The sequence below is a fragment of the Coregonus clupeaformis genome, chromosome 24, assembly GCF_020615455.1.
Source record: "Coregonus clupeaformis isolate EN_2021a chromosome 24, ASM2061545v1, whole genome shotgun sequence".
NCBI classification, from domain to species: Eukaryota; Metazoa; Chordata; class Actinopteri; order Salmoniformes; family Salmonidae; genus Coregonus; species Coregonus clupeaformis.
This window is the reverse complement of record NC_059215.1, coordinates 25,083,443-25,105,866: the sequence shown is the minus strand read 5'-3', so window position 1 is coordinate 25,105,866 and position 22,424 is coordinate 25,083,443. Positions and strand designations below refer to the sequence as shown.

General features: G+C 43.2%; 1 protein-coding gene across 10 annotated transcripts in view; it reads right to left on the bottom strand.

The window, feature by feature from the left end:
* The window catches only part of kif1b (kinesin family member 1B), a 100,080-nt gene that overhangs the window by 5,454 nt on the left and 72,202 nt on the right, over window positions 1–22,424 (bottom strand). For 7 of the 10 annotated variants that reach the window (XM_045207121.1, XM_041846329.2, XM_045207123.1 and 4 more), the window contains 19 exons: window positions 21,915–22,169; window positions 16,875–16,993; window positions 16,245–16,330; window positions 15,778–15,907; window positions 14,761–14,920; window positions 12,633–12,723; window positions 12,388–12,506; window positions 11,869–11,924; window positions 9,903–10,011; window positions 9,729–9,795; window positions 9,123–9,207; window positions 8,639–8,744; window positions 5,098–5,212; window positions 4,526–4,659; window positions 3,971–4,032; window positions 3,412–3,557; window positions 2,897–3,163; window positions 670–741; window positions 279–400 (listed from right to left, as the gene is read on the bottom strand). In XM_045207121.1, the coding sequence (XP_045063056.1) occupies window positions 279–400; window positions 670–741; window positions 2,897–3,163; window positions 3,412–3,557; window positions 3,971–4,032; window positions 4,526–4,659; window positions 5,098–5,212; window positions 8,639–8,744; window positions 9,123–9,207; window positions 9,729–9,795; window positions 9,903–10,011; window positions 11,869–11,924; window positions 12,388–12,506; window positions 12,633–12,723; window positions 14,761–14,920; window positions 15,778–15,907; window positions 16,245–16,330; window positions 16,875–16,993; window positions 21,915–22,169 (2,301 nt within the window). The remainder of the gene's footprint in view (window positions 1–278; window positions 401–669; window positions 742–2,896; window positions 3,164–3,411; window positions 3,558–3,970; window positions 4,033–4,525; window positions 4,660–5,097; window positions 5,213–8,638; window positions 8,745–9,122; window positions 9,208–9,728; window positions 9,796–9,902; window positions 10,012–11,868; window positions 11,925–12,387; window positions 12,507–12,632; window positions 12,724–14,760; window positions 14,921–15,777; window positions 15,908–16,244; window positions 16,331–16,874; window positions 16,994–21,914; window positions 22,170–22,424) is intronic. The other 3 variants (XM_045207127.1, XM_045207128.1, XM_045207129.1) reach the window with 1 other exon arrangement.

Here is a 22,424-nt window from a genome sequence, read left to right as displayed (position 1 = left end):
AAAATGTCAACTGTAGGATGTGTCCCAGAATATTGTATACATATACAATATTGTATGTTACGGACATGAATATTTAGCCTATTTCATATGAATGTTTTAAATGGTTGTAACAGTATATAGGAGGCTTAAAATACCACTCCCTCGATTATGCACAAAAGTGTATACCAGGTTGATGAAGCTCAAGTGTTATTGGTTTATATGGAGTGGTCAATATTGGATGTCATTTAGCATGGTCCACTATATGTATTCTACCATATTCTACTATAATGGAATCTTACTTCTGATCTATGGAGCCACAGCGGGAGTCGGCCAGAGAGGGGCAGGTGGAGGAGGGGGTGAGGGTGGCACTGCTGAAGCTCGTCACCGAAGGGTCACGGCCCATGGGGGAGATGTCTGACAGCTATATAGAGAGAGAGAGAGAGACAGAGAGCGACCGAGCGAGAGAGCAAGAGAGAGACAGAAAGGAAACAAGGAAGGGAGATTAAGACAGTAGTAACCACACTGATTTGTTGAAATTGAGTCAACAGAACAACATTATTATGAGCCGTCCTCCCCTCAGCAGCCTCCACTGCTGCAGAATCTCCCTCTCTCTCTCCCTCTCTCCCTCTCTCTCTCCCTTCCTCTCTCTGCCAAGGCATTGCAGCTTGTTCTCCCCCTCTACGGTCTCACCTTGCAGTCACTGATGCTGTTGCACACCTGGTTGTATTCACTGTTGAAGGTGTGGGTCAGAAGGCGGAGGCACTACAGGACAACAGATAATATGGTGCATGTTATGTTGTGTACATTGTGTCCTAATCGTTCTGAAATGTCTGTTGTTAACTTTATGGATATGATTCTGCCGCAAAACCAATTTCCCCTTGAGGGATAATACAGTTTTCTACTATGAGTTATTCCAGCGCTGGGCTGAGATTCACAACAAACCAGTGGGCTGGTCGAGAAAGCAGGCTATAACTCTTTCATTATCTGGTTCATTATTAGCTGTTAAGACAATTATATAGTGGCAATCTCAAGCTTATATTTCCAAAATGTTAGCATACAGTGCATTCGGAAAGTATTCAGTCCCCTCGACTTTTTCCACATTTTGTAATGTTGCAGCCTTATTCTAAAATGGATACAATTATTTTTTTCCTAATCAATCTATACACAATACCGCATAATGACAAAGCGAAAACAGGATTTTAGAAAGTTTTGCAAATGTATATAAAATAAAATAAACAGAAATACCTTATTTACATAAGTATTCAGACCCTTTTCTATGAGACTCAAAATTGAGCTCAGGTGCATCCTGTTTCCATTGATCATCCTTGAGATGTTTCTACAACTTGATTGGAGTCCACCTGTGGTAAATTTAATTGACATGATTTCGAAAGGCACACATCTGTCTATATAAGGTCCCACAGTTGACAGTGCATGTCAGAGCAAAAACCAAGCCATGAGGTCGAAGGAATTGTCCGTAGAGCTCCGAGACAGGATTGTGTCGAGGCACAGATCTGGGGAAGGGTACCAAAAAATGGCATTGAAGGTCCCCAAGAACACAGTGGCCTCCATCATTCTTAAATGAAAGAAGTTTGGAACCACCAAGACTCTTCCTAGAGCAATCGGGGGAGAAGGGCCTTGGTCAGGGAGGTGACCAAGAACCCGATGGTCACTGACAGAGCTCCAGAGTTCCTCTGTGGAGAACCTTCCAGAAGAACAACCATCTCTGCAGCACTCCACCAATCAGGCCTTTATGGTAGAGTGGTCAGACGGAAGCCACTCCTCAGTAAAAGGCACATGACAGCTCGCTTGGAGTTTGCCAAAAGGCACCTAAAGACTCTCAGACCATGGAGTGGCAGCATCATGCTGTGGAGATGTTTTTCAGCGGCATGGACTGGGAGACTAGTCAGGATCGAGGGAAAGATGAATGGAGCAAAGTACAGAGAAAACCTGCTCCAGATCAGGACCTCAGACTGGGGCGAAGGTTCACCTTCCAACAGGACAACGACCCTAAGCACACAGCCAAGACAACGCAGGAGTGGCTTTGGGACAAGTCTCTGAATGTCCTTGAGTGGCCCAGCCAGAGCACGGACTTGAACCCAATCGAACATCTCTGGAGAGACCTGAACATAGCTGTGCAGCATCGCTCCCCATCCAACCTGACAGAGCTGGAGAGGATCTGCAGAAGATTGGGAGAAACTCCCCAAATACAGGTGTGCCAAGCTTGTAGTGTCATACCCAAGAAGACTCAAGGCTGTAATCACTGCCAAAGGTGCTTCAACAAAGTACTGAGTAAAGGGTCTGAATACTTATGTAAATGTGATATTTCCGTTTTGTATTTTTAATACATTTTCTGAAATATCTAAAAACCTGTTTTTGCTTTGTCATTATGGGGTATTCTGTGTAGATTGATAAGGGGGGGGGGGGGAAACAATTTAATCCATTGTAGAATAAGGCTGCAACGTAACAAAATGTGGAAAAAGTCAAGGGGTCTGAATACTTTCCGAATGCACTGTATTTAGGTCAGTTAGCTGGCCAACTTATTGACCCGGCTTTCTGGAACACCCCATATGGTTTTATTCTAATTTCTTTGTTGGGGACCATGTGCAGTACATCTTTAGCAGGTACAGTATGTGAACCATTAAAGCAGGGTCATATTCATTAGGCACCAAACGGAAGAAAATGGACTGAAACAGAGAGGGATTACTTGGGACTTAAGAAACGGTAATTTCCGTTTTTTTCTGTTGCATGCCCTAATGAATATAACCCTGGGGTGTATTTATTAGTGCACACTGTAGCAAACCGTAGCACTGAAAACAAGTGTTTCTTATTGGACAAGTTCAGGTTAATCCCTCCCCATTTCAGCCCTTTTATCAAATGATCTTTTTTTCCCCATCTCCTGTCCTCCCTCCCTCCTCACCTTGGTGGCCAGCTCCTTCTCGCGGTCCACCAGGCTCTCGATGTCGGCCGAGTCGTAGCCACTGCTCTCGCTGGGTGTGATGGCACTCTCGAAGGTGGTGCTGGAGATCTGGGAGGAGATGGAGGTGGAGGTGCTCAGGGTGCCACTGCTCATGCTAGGGGACAGTGACTCGCTCAGGGACTTGCTGGTGGGCCCCCCAGGGCCTGTAGCTGGAGCAGTCTCCACCAGCTTCTCTCTCAGCAGCAGCAGGTGACGCGTCTTCTCCACCTGGAGGGGGAAGGAAAAGCAATGAAGAGTGAGAGAGTTTTACATTAATTTGATTCAATTGTGCACTATACAGGGAATAGGGCTTTGGTCAAAAGTAATGCATTATACAGGACATAGGGCTCTAGCAAAAATAAGCCATTATATAGGGAATATGGCTCTGGTCTAAAGTAGTGTACTACATATACTTTTTTTGTTGTTGCCATTCCAGGCTTCCCTATGCCCTCAACGCTCTCATAGTGCCTAGTCACCTCATGCAGCTGCTCCATTTTCTCCAGCTCCCATTGGTGCTCCAAGATGAGGCTGTCTCCTCTGGGCCTCCAGCCAGCCAGGTTCTCCTCTCCCCGGACATAGGCCACAGACGTGTCCAGAATCTTCCTCCTCCTCCGCTGCATACCTGAGTAGCAAACAAACACGCACTTGTCAGTATAGAGTGGAAGGGGGGAGAGGTGGGCGAGAGAGACAGAGCTATAGAGAGAGAGAGCAGGCAGACAGCTTGGATCCTGTCATGAATTTAAACCAGCTCTGACAAAGACATACAAAAGTAGAAAAGTCACTCCCTCTGAGGGTGGCTGTTATATCAATACACAACTGTTTGTCTGGACTTATACCAAGCACACACAAGCACTATGGAGAACAGGGGAGTGGAGAGGAGTATGTTTGGGGGGTATATTTTAGCCAACCTCTGTGCTATTAAGTTGGATTCATAGATAGGCTAACTACCAACTGTGCTTTTATTCGAATATCAACATAAGTGTTTCGAGATGTCACACAGAGTGAGAGAGAGAGCGAGAGAGAGATTGCACTAACCTGGGCTTCCTGTGTCAGACATCTTGCACAAGCTCAGCTCATAGATGCCAGTCACTCTGTTGCTGTAATACGGAACACAAAAGGTTATATTAGGGCGTTGTTCATCAAGGTTGTATCTTAAGGCTGGACACAAAATGGCTGACAGCTGATTATTTGTCAACATAGATATCCGACAGCTGTGTATGAGTCATACACAGGAGGTTGGTGGCACATTAATTGGGGAGGACTCGCTCGTGGTAATGGCTGGAGCGGAATAAGTGGAATGGTATAAAATATGTCAAACACATGTGTTTGATGCCATTCCATTTGCGCCGTTTCAGCCATTATTATGAGCTGTCCTCCCCTAAGCAGCCTCTACTGGAGTCATTTAAAGGGTGGACACAAAATGGATGACAGCTACTTATTTTTCAACAGAGATATCTGACAGCTGTCTATGAGTCATATAAAGGGTGGACACAAAATGGCTGACAGCTGCTTATTTGTTAACAGAGATATCTGACAGCTGTCTACAAGTCATATAGAAGATGGACACAAAATGACTGTCAGATGCCTTACCAGTCAGGGGTCTTGGAGTAGCCGCTTCCAAAGAGGTTCCTCAGGGAGCGGGGAGGGGAGATCTTGGCATCTCGGGAGTAGAAGACCATGCAGATGTCTTTGGTAATAATGGCAGGCTGAATGCAGTGGTCGAGCTGTGGAGTGGAGAAACGGTAAGCATGTTAGCACTCAAGCTCCTCAGTGCAGAGGGTCAGTCCATACTGTGAACACTAAATGACTGGAGTGGATACTGTAACACTACTGTATGTAGTGCTTATGGGGCTGTTATACATCCTTATTCACAATACATCCTTATTCACATGTATGCGGCCCTTTTAAGTATGGCCCCATCAGAATATCTGTATTGTAGTAGTACATGTTTATAAGTTTGATTAACCTACAAGTGTCCTTGACATTTATCTATTCTAGATATCGTTTAATGTGTTCCTAAAATCCCTAAATCCTAAACAGTAGGCCTAGAGACAGCATATTATGTTTTATTAATACACAATTACACAATTCCAATTCATTATTGAGACAGGATTCCCTAGGTTGTTGATTACAGTAAAATCAAAATGGCAGACAGGGCTGACCTCCAGGTATGCAGACAGGGTCATGAAGATCTTTTCTCCGTAGGGAGTGACTCGGTTGAGCAGGAGGGAGTTGTGCAGAGAGCTGTCCCACACAGCCTCAAACCTGTAGAAGGTCCTGAGAGGGAAAGACGAAAGAGGTCAGTTACTATCTCCACGTTTACAGACTCTGGGGCTACGTCTGAAATGACAACCCATTTCCTATAAAGCACAATACTTTTGTGCACTAGAAGTAGTGTATTATAGGCAATAGGGTGCCTGTGGCTCTGGCTAAAAGTAGTGCACTGTATAGGGAATAGGCGGCATTTTGGACGCACCCTGGTGGATCATTTCAACTTTGTGGGAGATTTCTAAAATGGCTGTTCAGTGTCACAATGAGGCTGGTTATGGTTCCTGCAAGGTTCTCTCCTTTATATCACAATAGAGGTGTGAGAGTAAGCCACCAACAGTTCATAATATAGCCTGATGTAGCCGAGTAGTCTACACACTGAAGGTTAGAGAAAAATCACCCGGGTTGTGGTCAATTCCGGTAGCCATATTACACATCAACTATTGCTATGATAATGCTAGTAGTATTTTGAAACTACTTTGGAAATGTTACCAGAACATAATGTCGTAATAGACAAAGGTCTGTATGGCATGTGGACACAACCAGCCACATATTATGGGAAGTTAATAAGTAACCATGGGGAGTAACTGAAGTAACTGAGTGTTATCTACTGCTCCCTCTCCCCAACTGTTACCCAAGCATATACTAGAGTTGAAAATAGAGCCCAGAGATACGGTACAAATGTTAATATTTAATATTTATAACCTAACTTGCTTTTTCTAACTGCTTCTGAGGGGAAAATAAAGCTTTATTAAAATTGACTTGAATTGAAGAGGGGATAATACTGGATTCTAAGCATTATATGACACACCAATTAATCCCTCAACTGAGGTTGTTGAAGGGAAAGCACTCCTACACACATGCAGTCCTGGTGACGACTAGGTGTGAGAAAACACATGGGAGGTGACCTAAACAGCACGCACGCCTTGAGCAGGTGTCACGCTACAACACGAGTGTGAAAAGCTTGTCAAGAGCTTTGAGTGCTTAAGCATTTTATAGATAAGGGCCCATTGAATTCCTATGAGGGAAAATTAAGCATGCTACATTAGCAGAGACTAACCAACAGGCATCTTGCCTTTTAAAGTCACTGATTTAGACCTGGGTCACCAGTTGAGTTGACTCCCAGACCAATACATGATCTATAGAGCGCTAGAGAGGGAGAAAGTCAGCAGACACGCCAGACACCTCCACCATTGAGGACCAGGTTTGTGTCCCAAATGGCACCCTATTCCCTATATAGTGCACTAAACAGGGAATAGGGTGCCATTTGGGATGCACATTGGAGTGGGGACACCTCATTTACGGAAGGGTTCATTCCACTGTGTACTTCTACTCTTAAAATGTCACCATCTCCACAGTCAGATTGTGCGGTTGATTAAAATAACGAATGGCTCTGATTGCAAGTCGCTCTGCATAAGAGCGTAACTGCAAAATTACTAAAATGTCAATGTAAATATGTGCTGCACCTACTCGTTTGTGACAACTGTGTTATATTTTTTACTTGTTTTCCCTCTGGGGACAATAAAGTTTGATTAATTGACTTTGTTGGGGTCCGTCAATGAGCAACAGACCAATGGTTTCCAATGAAAGTAGAGGAAGGTGTATTTTTCACAACTCATGTACAAACTGTCTCTCTACTAACCACCAGGGGACACTCTCTTCCCTTTTCTCGCCTGACCCTGCCCTCATCCCTCTATGACTCACGATGGCTGACACAGACGCTACGCAGGTGTAATAGACTAGTAGAGCATGCTACAAGGACGTTTAATAGCTAGTAGCTAAGCTTGCATATGGAGTGATACCGAAAAGTCACCACTAAGCCATAGGATAGCATGTTTTACAGTCATTCGTCTTTAGATTCCTATTGCTCTTGTGCAAGACAGAAGAAATTAGCAGTGTGACCTTTTCCAAAGTCAGAAAAGCCTCAGTTATCAAAAGCATGAATGATAGGCTATGATAGCCATGATAAAGGATGAAACCTTCTTCGTTTTACAATGTGATTAATTGACAGATGAGGGCAATCAAAGAGCTCTAGAAAATAACAATTCCAAGCTAATTGGTTTGTACTGGCTAGAAGGATATTTACCAATGGGGGTGATATCAAAAGGTGTAAGACAAGAGAACACAAATTAAGAGTTATTACTACAGGCTAAGGGGCAAATCCTAAATTCCCATTGACATCAATGCATGACTAAGTAACAACTTTGATTTAAATGCAAGTTAGGATATACCCCAATTTCTATAAAAAGCCAAAGAGAGCCATAAAGCTTATTTCAGAGAAGAGGCTTTATGTTCCCTGGTTGCTGGTACCTAGCAATATCCTTATCAAGACACAGCCTGAGCAAAATCAAGAGTCCAGCCGCAGCAGGAGAAAAAAAAGAAAAAAGAAGAGAAAGAACGCAGAGAGTCAAGCAACAGAAACAATGGAGCAAATCAAGAAAGAGAGCAAAATGTTAGCACTGGAAATGAATGTGATTGCCCACATGCAATGATGTCTGTGTACATACATGCAATGCCTGAGCTCATATGCGCACAACACTGAAATGGGAAATTCCATCATTTCTGCTGTCTCTTCTAGCCAGGAAAGGCAACCTTGAAAGAAAGTGACGATTCCTTCTAATGAAACTACACGGACACAGTTATTCTGTTATGAATAACAAAACTGGTATTATGTTGTGAATTTTTGATGTATATGTCAATGATTATGTCGTAGAAAAAAGATCCTGTCACCTTCTTAAATCGATTCTCAAAAATAAATCGGTTCTCAAAAAACTAAACAAGATTGCAATGATATTTCACACACTTTAAATATTACGTGACCCGTTGATGGTGGGTGATGAAAATACATTGTTCTCCGTTGGATGCCGTTTCTACTTTTCACAGAATGCCAATTCAATATCATTACCATATTTCTGTATTCATTTTACTATACAGTACAACAAAGATGTAATAATATATAATTAGAATTCCTAGACTACTATATAAATACACTATAGTCCGGTTTCTCGGACACAGAGACTAGTTTTGGATTACAAAGGCACTTTTAATTGAGAATCTCCATTGAACATACTTCTTAGTCTGTGGTCCTCTGTAGCTCAGCTGGTAGAGCACGGCGCTTGTAACGCCAAGGTAGTGGGTTCGATCCCCGGGACCACCCATACACAAAAATGTATGCACGCATGACTGTAAGTCGCTTTGGATAAAAGCGTCTGCTAAATGGCATATTATTATTATTATTATTATTATTAGTCCAGGAGTAGGCATAATCTGTATCTGGGATAACGACCCTATAAGAACATTTATATAAAGATTTGTATGGATATAATACTCTTATATTGTATGATTATCTTCTATGCCTGCACCCTCCACACCATGAGCTAAAGCCTAGGCATTCGCTTTGGGAGCTAACGCAAGCTGATGGTGCTACTGGCGTACCTGTTAGCGTTGTGGGATGATTTGATATTTTTGGCCGAGATGATGTTGAGGGACAGGACGGCATCTGCTGCCGAGTCGTCCACCTCTGGCTTGTTCCTGATCCGACCTAAGGAAGCAAGCAACACAGGATGTTGTCATGATGATGAAGTTCTGTCTCTCCGGTAGCGTCGTCAGAAATCGGGGTTGGGGTCAATTGGAATTAAAATCAGTCAATTCATGAAGTGATCTTGTATTTATTTTTATGAATAGCTTTTCTTTCAGTTTATTTGGACATCATTTAAAATAGTTGCCCCTTTTCAATGCTCTTGTCTGGGACCATTGTAAAACTGAATTCCAGCTAAATGGTCTCTCCACAAAAAGGCAAGGCCAGTTGTGTATTGTGGTACTCACATAGCTGAGGCAACTCCACATGTATTTTACATTTGTCAAATACAATTCATTCATTCAGTTGGATAGTGTATTGCCTTTATTTTGAAGCACTCACCAACAACCAGCTCACGCACGTCCTTCCAGTGGAGCTCGCTGCCCTTCTCGTGGATGAGAGTGACGGTGATCCGGCGCTGGATCCCCTGCAGCACAAGCAAACCGTATCAGTCAGTATCACAGTAGGCCAGACACAATGACCGTGAACGGGTCAATAGTCAATATCAACATCGATAGCATCATCAACAGTCAAATCACTACTATAATCACAATGGTACAATATCAAATGTACAGTACTTTTATGAAGCATTTGAGCAGTTGAAATGTACAAAATAGCATACATGTAGAATTATGTACCATACATGTACAATTCATGTACAGCTCTCAGTTTGTCAGTTTAGGAGAAGATCAAATAGATTGGAGATACATAGGCAAAGTGCTAATATGTCCAGAGTGACTTGAGACATCGCAGTATGAGTTAATAAGGGTGTTGTCCAGGACCCATATCCATAAAGCATCTCAGAGTAGGAGTACTGATCTAGGATCAAGTCCCCCTGTCCATGTAATATTATTCATTATGATCAAAAAGGCAAAACTGATACTAGATCAGCACTTCTACGCTGAGACACTTTATGAATATGGGCCCTGAGGGGTCACTGTACTGTACCTGATGCAGTAGGTAGGTTCCATGGCAGGGCAGTCCTCCACTGTGATCCACCACAGCTGGTATGTACCTACGGGAAGAAGCCAGGACAAACATAAGTCTGGAATAGCCAAACCCCTGTGTTTGTGTGCGCATGTGTGCATGCGACCATGAGTGCGTGCAGACTTGGACACTCACTCTCCGGTGGGCTCCAGCTCGCTGATCTCGAACCACACCAGCAGGTCGTACTTGCTCACACACTGGCCCAGGTTGGACTTGCTGATGGTGTTGAGCTTGGTCGCTGGAACTGGGGGGGAAACACACACGGAGACAGCGACAGAGAGCGACAGAGAGAGAGAGAGCGAGCGTGAGACACACGCACACAAACCCATTAGACAATCTCAACAGCATGTGGTAACAGAGGGGGCTGCTGAAATAAACTCGAGAGAGAAACATGAACACTGCATTTCTTGGAAAAATAAATATGAAAAGGGAGGATGATCATGTACAGTACTATTACACACTTTTTTCTTGGAGATGTGGCATACATAAACAATGGTTAAACGGATAGTGATGATTACATGCGGTAGCTACTGTAACACAATAATGTGTTATTATTAGCCTGTAAACATTCACTAATCAATACTCCTTACTGTACTCAAAGGGCTTATTTCGCAAGGTACAAAACAACTGTCCAATTCTAAATCCATTACAATTGAATTAAGCCGGGAACACTGCAATCTCCATTTAAATACTATCAGGGAGTGACACTACAACAACACTGCATGTTCAAAGGCAATTACAATACTCTCAATTCTATACAAGCTCTACACTAGGGGCCGTTGGGAGGCAAAATCACAGATTACACATTAGAAGCTGTATCCTGCTGAGTTATCAACCTGCCACATCAGGATTACCTCTGCTTTTAACAGCATAATTCCTCTACAGCAGATAGAGATTTGCTATTCAACTATTCACTCAACAATGTCAGAGATTGTTCAAAGGAAACATTTGTTTTTCTGTTTGTGTGTGTTTAGGTAATGGAACTACAGCCCAAATGGCTTTAGGCCTGTATTCTCATGCTGTCTCATCTCTCTGCAGCAGACATATAGTGAGCAATATGTTTGGAACATCAAATTGCAATAAAATCGCAGTATCGAATCGCAATACATATAGAATCATGAGAATCCCAATACATATCGTATCGGCACCTAAGTATGGTGATATCGTATCGTGAGGTCCCTGGTAATTCCCAGCCTTAAAAGTAAAAGGTATGTGGCTGGTTGGTCTGTGAGAGACAATGGAGGGGACTAGGACTAGAATTGGGCTAAACAAAACTAGGATGCACCAGATCACTGAACCACACTGGCCTATGCCAACTACAGCCAGTAGACAAAGCACGACAAAAGCACAGCACAGGGCTACAGTAAAGTAGCCTGATTCCACATCTGTTTGTGTGTATATAGTCAACTCTTCTATGGTCGTTGTCGATGCAGCACAAACAGATCTGGGACCAGGCTTAGTACAGCGCATACGGCTGCTACTACCAGCTACTACTCTCACGGTTCTAATGCCCGCTGTACCAACCATGGTGCCTGGGCACAGTCAGCACGGGGCTGGTGGGCATGGGAAGGAAGGGGAAGTGAGAGAGCTGGTCTGCCCCGTCCTCCAGGCTGGCCACTGCCGTGGATGCCAGGGCATTGGCATGCTCGGACAGTGTGTCCAGCACCTGGCCGGGCACGGAGCCAGTCATCAGGTAGCGAATCAACTCTATTTTACGGGCGTGGTCTGAGACAGGGTGAAGGGTTGGTCATAGGGCGTAGGGGTGGGAGTGAATGGAAGAGAGAGGGAGTAAGAAAAATGTGGGTGAGTGGAAGAGAGAGTTTGTGAGAGCGAAATTAGAGATGGATATGGATTGAGTTGGATGGGAAGGACAAATGGAGGGTGTGGGCGAGTAGTGACAAGGAAACGGGTCATAAAACAAAAAGGAAAAAAAAAAGGAAAGAAAGAAAGAGGGGGAAATATGAGACATGCAGTTGTGACTGGATATACAGTGTGATGGCAATTAAAAAAAAAAAATGGATAAAGGGATGGCATGATTTGCTGCAATGCTGTTCACACATTTCTATCGATACTGTCGATGTGGTACCTGTAGAATCCTTACCTGGCTTAGACAGGGGCATTGGAATAGGGTAGTACTTCCTGGCAGTCTGAGGAGGACTACAAACAAAAAAACAAAAACAAAAACAACACTACACATTTAGTATTTTGAATTGAATTGCTTTTTGGATGTTTTTGTTTGATGTCATTACTAGAGGTTTTAATGTGATGTTTTTTGGCTAATGTTAATTTGATAGACAAAGCCTTTTGAATTCGAATTAATTCATGGTGTGCTGGTCTGGAAAAAAATTATGTAGTACTACAGTAGCAAAATACCTTGTTAACCAATTGACAGTTGAGAGTGTGGGCCGTACTTTACTACTAGACTACCCATCATTACCAATTAATCATTAATAAAGGTATGTGGGGGTGTAGCATGAAGTAGCTCCTAGATGCTGATCTTGGATCAGTTTAGCATTTTCCCCTATAGGATTGGGGGAGGGGAAGCTGATCCTAGATCTGTATCTAGGGAAAACTTCACCCTGGAGTATACTGTATGTGGGCACGTGACCATTCAACCTACCTTATCAGGTCCTGACCATGCAGGTGCAGAGGGTGCTGCTGGTAGTGACCAAACACCTCAAACACGATGGGCTTGGTCTTGATGTACTCAATGAACGACTCAGTCACCTCCACTGAAATCTACACAACAGGAGGGTGTGGGAAAATGAATCAGCTTTGGGTCATATTTCTATACCTTTGTGTGTGTGAGATGTTTGTGTGGTGTGTGCGTGAGCGTGCGTGTTGTGTATGCGTGTGTGTACTCACATTCTGGACGTGATAGAAGCCCAGAGGAGTGCCTTTCCCAGTGTTTTTCAGAGGCTCTGTGGAGAAGGCTTCGTCGTGACGATGGAGGAAACTGAGGATCCAACAGATGACGCTTGATTATTACTACTACTAATAATAATACTGTACATTTAATTAAAGTGTTACTAAAAGGTTTATACAAATTAAAGCCGACAGGTATGATAATGATCCTGACTAAATAACAGCCATTTTGAATTTGGTATATATTAACATATATAATCATTATAACATATTATAAAAGCCTTTTAATAAGACATCATACAGGATCATACATGCTTATAACAAGTAATAAACCATTATACCGGTCAGCCTTAAGTAAAGTGTTATCAGTACTTCTGTTCCATATACAGTATATACAGTCGTATGAAAAAGTTTGGCCACCCCTGACAATTTCCATGATTTCCATTTATAAATAATTGGGTGTTTGGATCAGCAATTTCATTTTGATCTATCAAATAACTGATGGACACAGTAATATTTCAGTAGTGAAATGAGGTTTATTGGATTAACAGAACATTTGCAATATGCATCAAAACGAAATTAGACAGGTGCATAAATTTGGGCACCCCAACAGAAAAATCACATCAATATTTAGTAGAGCCTACTTTTGCTAAAATAACGGCCTCTAGACGCTTCCTATAGCCTCTAATGAGTGTCTGGATTCTGGATGAAGGTATTTTGGACCATTCCTCCTTACAAAACATCTCCACTTCAGTTAGGTTTGATGGTTGCCGAGCATGGACAGCCCGCTTCAAATCATCCCACAGATTCTCAATGATATTCAGGTCTGGGGACTGGGATGGCCATTCCAGAACATTGTACTTGTTCCTCTGCATAAATGCCCGGGTAGATTTTGAGCAGTGTTCTGGGTCGTTGTCTTGTTGAAATATTCATCCCCGGCGTAACTTCAACTTTGTGACTGATTCTTCAACATTATTCCCAAGAATCTGCTGATATTGGAATCCATGCGACCCTCAACTTTAACAATATTCCCAGTACCGGCACTGGCCACACAGCATGATGGAGCCCCCACCAAATGTTACTGTGGGTAGCAAGTGTTTTTCTTGGAACGCTGTGTTCTTTTGCTGCCATGCATAACGCCCCTTGTTATGACCAAATAACTCAATCTTTGTTTCATCAGTCCACAGCACCTTATTCCAAAATGAAGCCGGCTTGTCCAAATGTGCGTTTGCATACCTCAAGCGACTCTGTTTGTGGCGTGTGTGCAGAAAAGGCTTCTTCCGCATCACTCTCCAGTACAGCTTCTCCTTGTGCAAAGTGCGCTGAATTGTTGAACGATGCACAGTGACACCATCTGCAGCAAGATGATGTTGTAGGTCTTTGGAGGTGGTCTGTGGGCTGTTTTTGACCGTTCTCACCATCCTTCGCCTTTGCCTCTCCGATATTTTACTTGGCCTGCCACTTCTGGCATTAACAAGAACTGTGCCTGTGGTCTTCCATTTCCTCACTATGTTCCTCACAGTGGACACTGACAGCTTATATCTCTGCGATAGCTTTTTGTAGCCTTCCCCTAAACCATAATGTTGAACAATCTTTGTTTTCAGGTCATTTGAGAGTTGTTTTGAGGCCCCCATGTTGCCACTCTTCAGAGGAGAGTCAAAGAGAACAACAACTTGCAATTGGCCACCTTAAATACCTTTTCTCATGATTGGATGCACTTGTCTATGAAGTTCAAGGCTTAATGAGCTCACCAAACCAATTGTGTGTTCCAATTAATCAGTGCTAAGTAGTTACAGGTATTCAAATCAACAGAATGACAAGGGTGCCCACATTTTTGCATAGCCTATTTTTCACATCTGATTTAATTTCATACAACTTAATATTGCTACACTAAAAATCTTTGTCTGGACAATACCCCAGCTTTTATTAGAAAATGAATGGCATGCCACTGTGATCATTTTCTGTGACGATTATTATTATGCAGCCTCAGAGGGGTGCCCAAACTTTTTCATACGACTGTATACGCATGCTTTGACAACTTCACAACAGCCCTGATCCTAGATCAGTATGGCAGCGGTGCACGTGTGCTCCAAGGCCTGTGTGATCTGATGACAGCCGACGGACTCACTTGAACTGGCAGAAGATGTCAGCATACTCCGGGAGAATGCCGCTGGCTTGGAGCACAGTCACACGGAAGGTAAAGATACTGCCCACCTCCAGTTGGCCGGCCAGCCCTTCGCCGCGACTGAGCTTAGGGTCAACCAAGTTCCCTTGATCCAGCTTCAGGTCTGTCACAAAACACCCACAGCAGAGGGTTAGAACATGCAGTGGACATATACAGATGCATACCAAGACAAACAAAATGTAAAATGTTTTGTGTTATCCTCAATATTTTTTAGGACTTTATTGTTTTATTGATAGAGACAGGTATAAGGGGAAGGGAGATGCAGAGGTGAGAAGGCTGACAGGGCCGGGATTCTATCCAACGCAGGCAGGGCGACCATACATGTGCCAGAGACAGCGGCTTTAACTGCTACACCTACTCTCTCTACTTCCCTCCATCTTTTTCTCTCCCCCTCTCCTCCTTCCCGCTTTATCTACAGTTCAAAAGCTCAATAAAGTGTACAATGACAGGAAGGTTTATGGTCAAAGTTTATCATGTTTTTCTATCAAATGGCTTATGTGGACTATTGTAAATTGCTTCGCAGGGAAACTAAATATGACTGCACCAACCAGATGTCACTTTAGACTCAGTTTCACATAAGCCAATGACATTTAGTAATTGAAATCAATTAGATTTGTATGACTGAAGGCCATTTCCAACACTTGTATCAAACTATTTAAATTCATCCTCCACCTTCAATAAGAACATCTGCCACCAGTGTTTCCCTATCATTGTAGAGGCGGGACGCCATCCACCCCTCCCCCGCCTACAAACATTCGGTTGAAAATGTTGGTTTAAGAGGCCCTGGTTGTTAATTTGGGTGCCTTTGCAAAGCCCCACCTAGAAAATAATCTATGGACAACACTGTCTGCCACTATTAATTCCCACTCTATTCACGCCATTGGCCAGCGAGATGTAGGCCTAATATTTACGAGAGGAGAGGTGAGGGTCTTGGAGCTGCGCTGGTCTCTCCTTCCTTACCCATGTCATTGATTCTGTTCTGCTCCTCGGAGGGGGTGATGATCTCTGAACTCTGACCCTGGCCCTCCACGAAGCGCAGCTCCTCCAGAGAGAGGCCAGAGCATGTCATGACCGTGGAAGGAAAGTCATTCTGATGGGAGGGAGGGAGAGAGAGAGAGAGAGAGAGGGAGAGTGTGAGAGAAAGACAGAGCGAGAGGGAGAGAGAGAGATATTAGCATATAGCTGCTTTGGTAGTGAAACAGTTTTTAAAAAACACTGGGAAAATGTTTCTGATCAAAAGACACATGTATTGGGAGGTGTATGGAATATTGCAAGTAGACAAGATTAAGCCTAGTCCTGGACTAAAAAGCACTTTGAATGGAGAATCCCCATTGAACATGCTTTTGAGTCCAGGACTAGGCTCAATATGTGTTCGGGGAAACCGGCCATAACAGTTTTTTAAATGAGCTCGTCTGACGTGGCCTTACCTTTTTGAAGTACTCATCGTCAAAGGATATCTTGGCAGTTCCCGACTGTCTCACTCCTGACCCGTAGTCTGGGGCCTCCTCGTCAGCTACAAAGACACATTATACAAGTCATTGTCATCGTGTTCGTCAGCCCCAGTTATTAACGTGGTGTGTTGACAAGAGCAGACTCATCTCTTCAAAGAGCACAAAGCAGTCAACTCTGGGAATTCTCTCACTCAGTCGCTAGAAATCTCTCTGAGGCCTTTGAACATTTATTCCAGTCATCTGATTCATTGTAGAGTTAGACCTGGTATTTTCTTATATACAATTGTTTTGTTGTGGTTTTAGTGAATGCTGTCTGGGATTAGGGTGCCTTGTCGCGTTCTATACACACATTCTGTTACATTTTACCTGGATACATACTCAAGGAGCAGGACTGGACAATTATGTGACATTATATAACATACCAATTTAATTCACAAAGTGTCTCAGAGTAAGAGTGCTGATCTAGGATAAGTTAGCCATTTAGATAATGATTATATGTACAGGAGATCCTAGATCAGCACTCCTGCTCTGAGACGCTGTGTGAATACAGGCCCAGGTCTGAGGAGTCTTGTCAAAAAGGGTGTGTGTAGATAGAACAGTACTCACCAGCGATGGCTTGGACACCGACACGCAGGAAACCGCGCACGTCACCCTTCTCTGTCACTATGGCGACACGATGGACCAGGGGCACGGGGTAGAGCAGGTTGCTCAGGTATACAAAGGCTCTATGGGGGAAGGAGGGGGGAGAGAGGTGAAGATCTGACCCTACAAGCCCCTATTGTGGTCTGCTTTTGTCTCACAAGGCTTGGGTCAAATTAATTTATATTTAAGTCAATAAAGAAATTGACATTTTATTACTTTCTTAACTTGAAGGCGGTAACATTTAGTTAAAGGGTTCATAACACGTTCATAGCACATAACATATCTGTATCTATTGGGTTATAAATAGCCAATGTTATGGAGTCCTTATGTACAGTGAGGGAAAAAAGTATTTGATCCCCTGCTGATTTTGTACGTTTGCCCACTGACAAAGAAATGATCAGTCTATAATTTTAATGGTAGCTTTATTTGAACAGTGAGAGACAGAATAACAACAACAAAATCCATAAAACAAACGTATGTCAAAAATTGTATAAATTGATTTGCATTTTAATGAGGGAAATAAGTATTTGACCCCCTCTCAATCAGAAAGATTTCTGGCTCCCAGGTGTCTTTTATACAGGTAACGAGCTGAGATTAGGAGCACACTCTTAAAGGGAGTGCTCCTAATCTCAGCTTGTTACCTGTATAAAAGACACCTGTCCACAGAAGCAATCAATCAATCAGATTCCAAACTCTCCACCATGGCCAAGACCAAAGAGCTCTCCAAGGATGTCAGGGACAAGATTGTAGACCTACACAAGGCTGGAATGGGCTACAAGACCATCGCCAAGCAGCTTGGTGAGAAGGTGACAACAGTTGGTGCGATTATTCGCAAATGGAAGAAACACAAAAGAACTGTCAATCTCCCTCGGCCTGGGGCTCCATGCAAGATCTCACCTCGTGGAGTTGCAATGATCATGAGAACGGTGAGGAATCAGCCCAGAACTACACGGGAGGATTTTGTCAATGATCTCAAGGCAGCTGGTACCATAGTCACCAAGAAAACAATTGGTAACACACTACGCCGTGAAGGACTGAAATCCTGCAGCGCCCGCAAGGTCCCCCTGTTCAAGAAAGCACATATACAGGCCCGTCTGAAGTTTGCCAATGAACATCTGAATGATTCAGAGGAGAACTGGGTGAAAGTGTTGTGGTCAGATGAGACCAAAATTGATCTCTTTGGCATCAACTCAACTCGCCGTGTTTGGAGGAGGAGGAATGCTGCCTATGACCCCAAGAACCCCATCACCACCGTCAAACATGGAGGTGGAAACATTATGCTTTGGGGGTGTTTTTCTGCTAAGGGGACAGGACAACTTCACCGCATCAAAGGGACGATGGACGGCACCATGTACCGTCAAATCTTGGGTGAGAACCTCCTTCCCTCAGCCAGGGCATTGAAAATGGGTCGTGGATGGGTATTCCAGCATGACAATGACCCAAAACACACGGCCAAGGCAACAAAGGAGTGGCTCAAGAAGAAGCACATTAAGGTCCTGGAGTGGCCTAGCCAGTCTCCAGACCTTAATCCCATAGACAATCTGTGGAGGGAGCTGAAGGTTTGAGTTGCCAAACGTCAGCCTCGAAACCTTAATGACTTGGAGAAGATCTGCAAAGAGGAGTGGAACAAAATCCCTCCTGAGATGTGTGCAAACCTGGTGGCCAACTACAAGAAACGTCTGACCTCTGTGATTGCCAACAAGGGTTTTGCCACCAAGTACTAAGTAATGTTTTGCAGAGGGGTCAAATACTTATTTCCCTCATTAAAATGCAAATCAATTTATAAAAATGTTGACATGCGTTTTTCTGGATTTATTTGTTGTTATTCTGTCTCTCTCTGTTCAAATAAACCTACCATTAAAATTATAGACTGATAATGTCTTTGTCAGTGGGCAAACGTACAAAATCAGCAGGGGATCAAATATTTTTTTCCCTCACTGTAGGTAGCTCTTCAAGTACCTTTTAGGGGCATTCCTAACATCCACTGAAGTCAACTAACTAACTGAACATTTTACTGAAGCAGAAGTTAGGATTTAACCCTTAGTGAATTAATAGATATTTAAATGAATTTGACCACAACTCAATGACAGTACAGCAGGCCCTAAACAAGTTAAGCTTGGGCCATCTGTGTCGTGACAAGACATCCTAGTCACATGGAAGGGGTGTAATATGATAACCACAGGAGATCTAAATGAGCCACTAACCAATCACTATGACTGATAGCAATGACTCAATTGACATTCGTGCAAGGGCGAGGAACAATTTTAGTTAAATTCATCAGACGATCATTGAAGTGATTGAGGCCGTGTCCCAAATGGCACCATATTTCCTACATAGTGCACTACTTGTGACCAGAGCCCTATGGGCCATTGTCAAAAGTAGGGCATTATATAGGGAATAGGGTGCCATTTGGGATGCAACCTTGCTGTTATGTTAAACTGAGAAATGCATTTTATCACAAATTAAAATAGATATTTCAGAATAGACAAACACACAAAATAGACAAACTGCTGAAATCAAAATAGACAACTGATATTGCAGCAAAAATGAAACCAATCTCTTTCAGCCATGTTGTTGGATGGTAAAACAGCAATACTAGCTAAATGAAGATCAATTGAAATGCAGTAGCCATAGCTGACTCGCTTGTTATGTCGATGGGCTTTAGTCACACATTGACGTGTTATTGCGTTGTGGGGGTTGATTTGCAGCGCCCCCGATGCCCTAACTCTCCAATCCCGCTCTCCCCCTCCCTGTGCAGGAGAACTCAAGGCTGAGGCAAAGGAGAGGAGAAATGTAGCTCAAATATCTGAAGTCATGATGACGCAGGTAGAGCTGTTAACAGGACATACTGGCTGGGCCTGCATCGATCTGCCGCCTGACTCCGAGTCTGCATTCCAAATGGCACCCTGTTCCCTACCTCACGCACTAATTTTGACCAGAGCCCTATGGGCCCTTGTCAAAAGTAGTGCACTATGTAGGGAACAGGGTGCCATTTGGGATGCTGCCTGAGACTAGATGCGGTGGCTCTGACATCTCAAATACAGACTTTGAGTTTATTCAGATGTACTATAAATACGTGTAGTATTTCTTACCACTAAGGTTATTTACTTGATATCATTAATATGAATTTCAAATCAATCAAATCAGTATCACCTCCACTACTACAATTATAAATGTCATCATTGTTATTATATGGGTAATTGATATCATTGCCATTTTATCACACACACACACAGTTAATAAATATGACTATGGACATTGACGGAAAAAAAAAAGCAAAGAAAAATACAATTAAAATAAAAACAAAATTAAAATAATAAAATAAGGTAATGAAAATGAAAAATAATAATCACCAAAACAAACAGACAATGAATTAGCCACTACAGATACCACAAAAACAGATGAGTTGTAGGGTGAAGTTGCCCCTACTGTATACTGGGTCAGTTTAGCATTTTCTCCACTAATAGGGATTGGGGGAGGGGAAGCTAATCCTAGATCTGTACATAGTGGAAACTTCACCCGGGAGCGGGGAATGGTGGCACCTGGAGCAGGGAGGTATTAAGCCATAGAAATAGAATGTCATAGAATGACATTCTATATCTACAGTTGAAGCAACACACCTGGAGGATGACGTGCTGGCTCTATTCTATTCTAGAATATTCTACTCTGCCTGCCTGCCTTGATTCTAAATGAGGCCTTACAAATAAGACACAGCTCCATAGCAGTGTGACACATCATGAGTCTTTTCAGTCTACCATCTTGCAGAATGCAATACATAGAAAAGGCTGGGTCCCAAATGGCACCCTATTCCCTACACATTGCACTACTTTTTTATCAGCAATAAAGACAGCAGTGCACTTTATAGGGAATAGGGTGCCATTTGGGACGCAACCAGGGAGACATGTCTCAGATATCCTTGCATCATTGACACTGAGTGGATGTTTGAGACTCACAGTATGAATAAATGATAACTTGTTTATTTGTTTTATAGGTTGTGTCAGACTAAAACCTCCATGGCCTGAAAATGTTGTAAAACTTCTCTTGATTACACATTCAACCTCACAAACACTCAGTTCAGAGCACTCAATTCAATGAATGAGACATGATTAACATTAGCAAAACCCAACCGTTTGAGGTGTAAGTTCACTACTCAACACACAAGACAATTTTGATGTGTGGGAATACGTTTCAATTATTTCATCAGCACTAGAATCGTATATGGCAGCCAAATAAGAAAAGACGCCTTTTGTACCACCGAAGCTACGCTTCACAGCGCTAACTACCTTATGGGGCCTAAATGCATGACTAAGTGAAAATTCGACTTACAGTGCGCTCCAAAAGTATTGGGACAGTGACACATTTGTTGTTGTTTTTGTTCTGTACTCCAGTACTTTGGATTTGAAATGATACAATGAGGTTAGAGTGCAGACTGTCAACTTTAATTTGAGGGTATTTTTAGCCATATTGGGTGAACTGTTTTAGAAATTACAGCACTTTCTGTACATAATCCCCCCATTTTAGAGGACCAAAATTATTGGGACAAATTAACTTATATTTGTATTAAAGTATAAAAAAAATTAAGTATTTGGTCCCATATTCATAGCACGCAATGACTACATCAAGCTTGTGACTACAAAATGCACAAATATCATACCCCCAAGACATGCTAACATCTCACCATTACAATAACAGGGGAGGTTAGCACTTTTGGGGGAGTATGATATTTGTGCATCTAAGTCATTGTATCATTTCTAATCCAAAGTGCTGGAGTACAGAGTCAAAACAACAACAAATGCACTGTCCCAATACTTTTGGAGCTCACTGTATGTGGACTAAGTGAACATTTAAATTAAAGTTTAAGTTAGTATTTGCCCCTGAGTGAAATGAGCCAGCACTCTCTTCTCCCCCTCCCCCTCTTCCAGAGCATGTGTGATGTCACATGTGACACGGTCACAAAATGACCAACATGGCGGTTCAGCATCATCATCATGGACGGTCACCAACCTTCCCACCAGTATGAACCAGGGGGAGCGGTCGTAGAAGGGATCCTGGCCGTCGCTGAAGATATCCGAGCCCTCCTCGGTGCCAGCATCCGAGCTGGTGTCGTCCACGAACGCCTCGTCATCCAAGTAGTCCGACATCTCGCTCTGTCGCTCGTCCGCCAGCTCTGTGATGTCTGAGTCGGCCGTGGAGAAGGTGGGTGAGGGCGTGCGGTCGGCCAGCCGCTGCTCGTTGACGCAGCCATGGAAGATGGGGGAGCTAAGGGTACAAGGGGAGGACAGGGAGGGAGGGTGATGGGATGCAGGGAGGCAAGCAGCCAAGTGAAGGTAACAATGGAGAGTGTTATAGTTTGGCTTGAGTGGATTGTACTGTAATGTGAAAGACTGACTTGAAGGTTAAAGTCTGTCATGGTGCACAGTTGGAGAGGGATACACTGGTCTCAGTTGGTAGAGCACGTTGCTAGCAACGCCAGGGTTGTGGGTTTGATTCCCACGTGTGACCAGTACGAAAAAG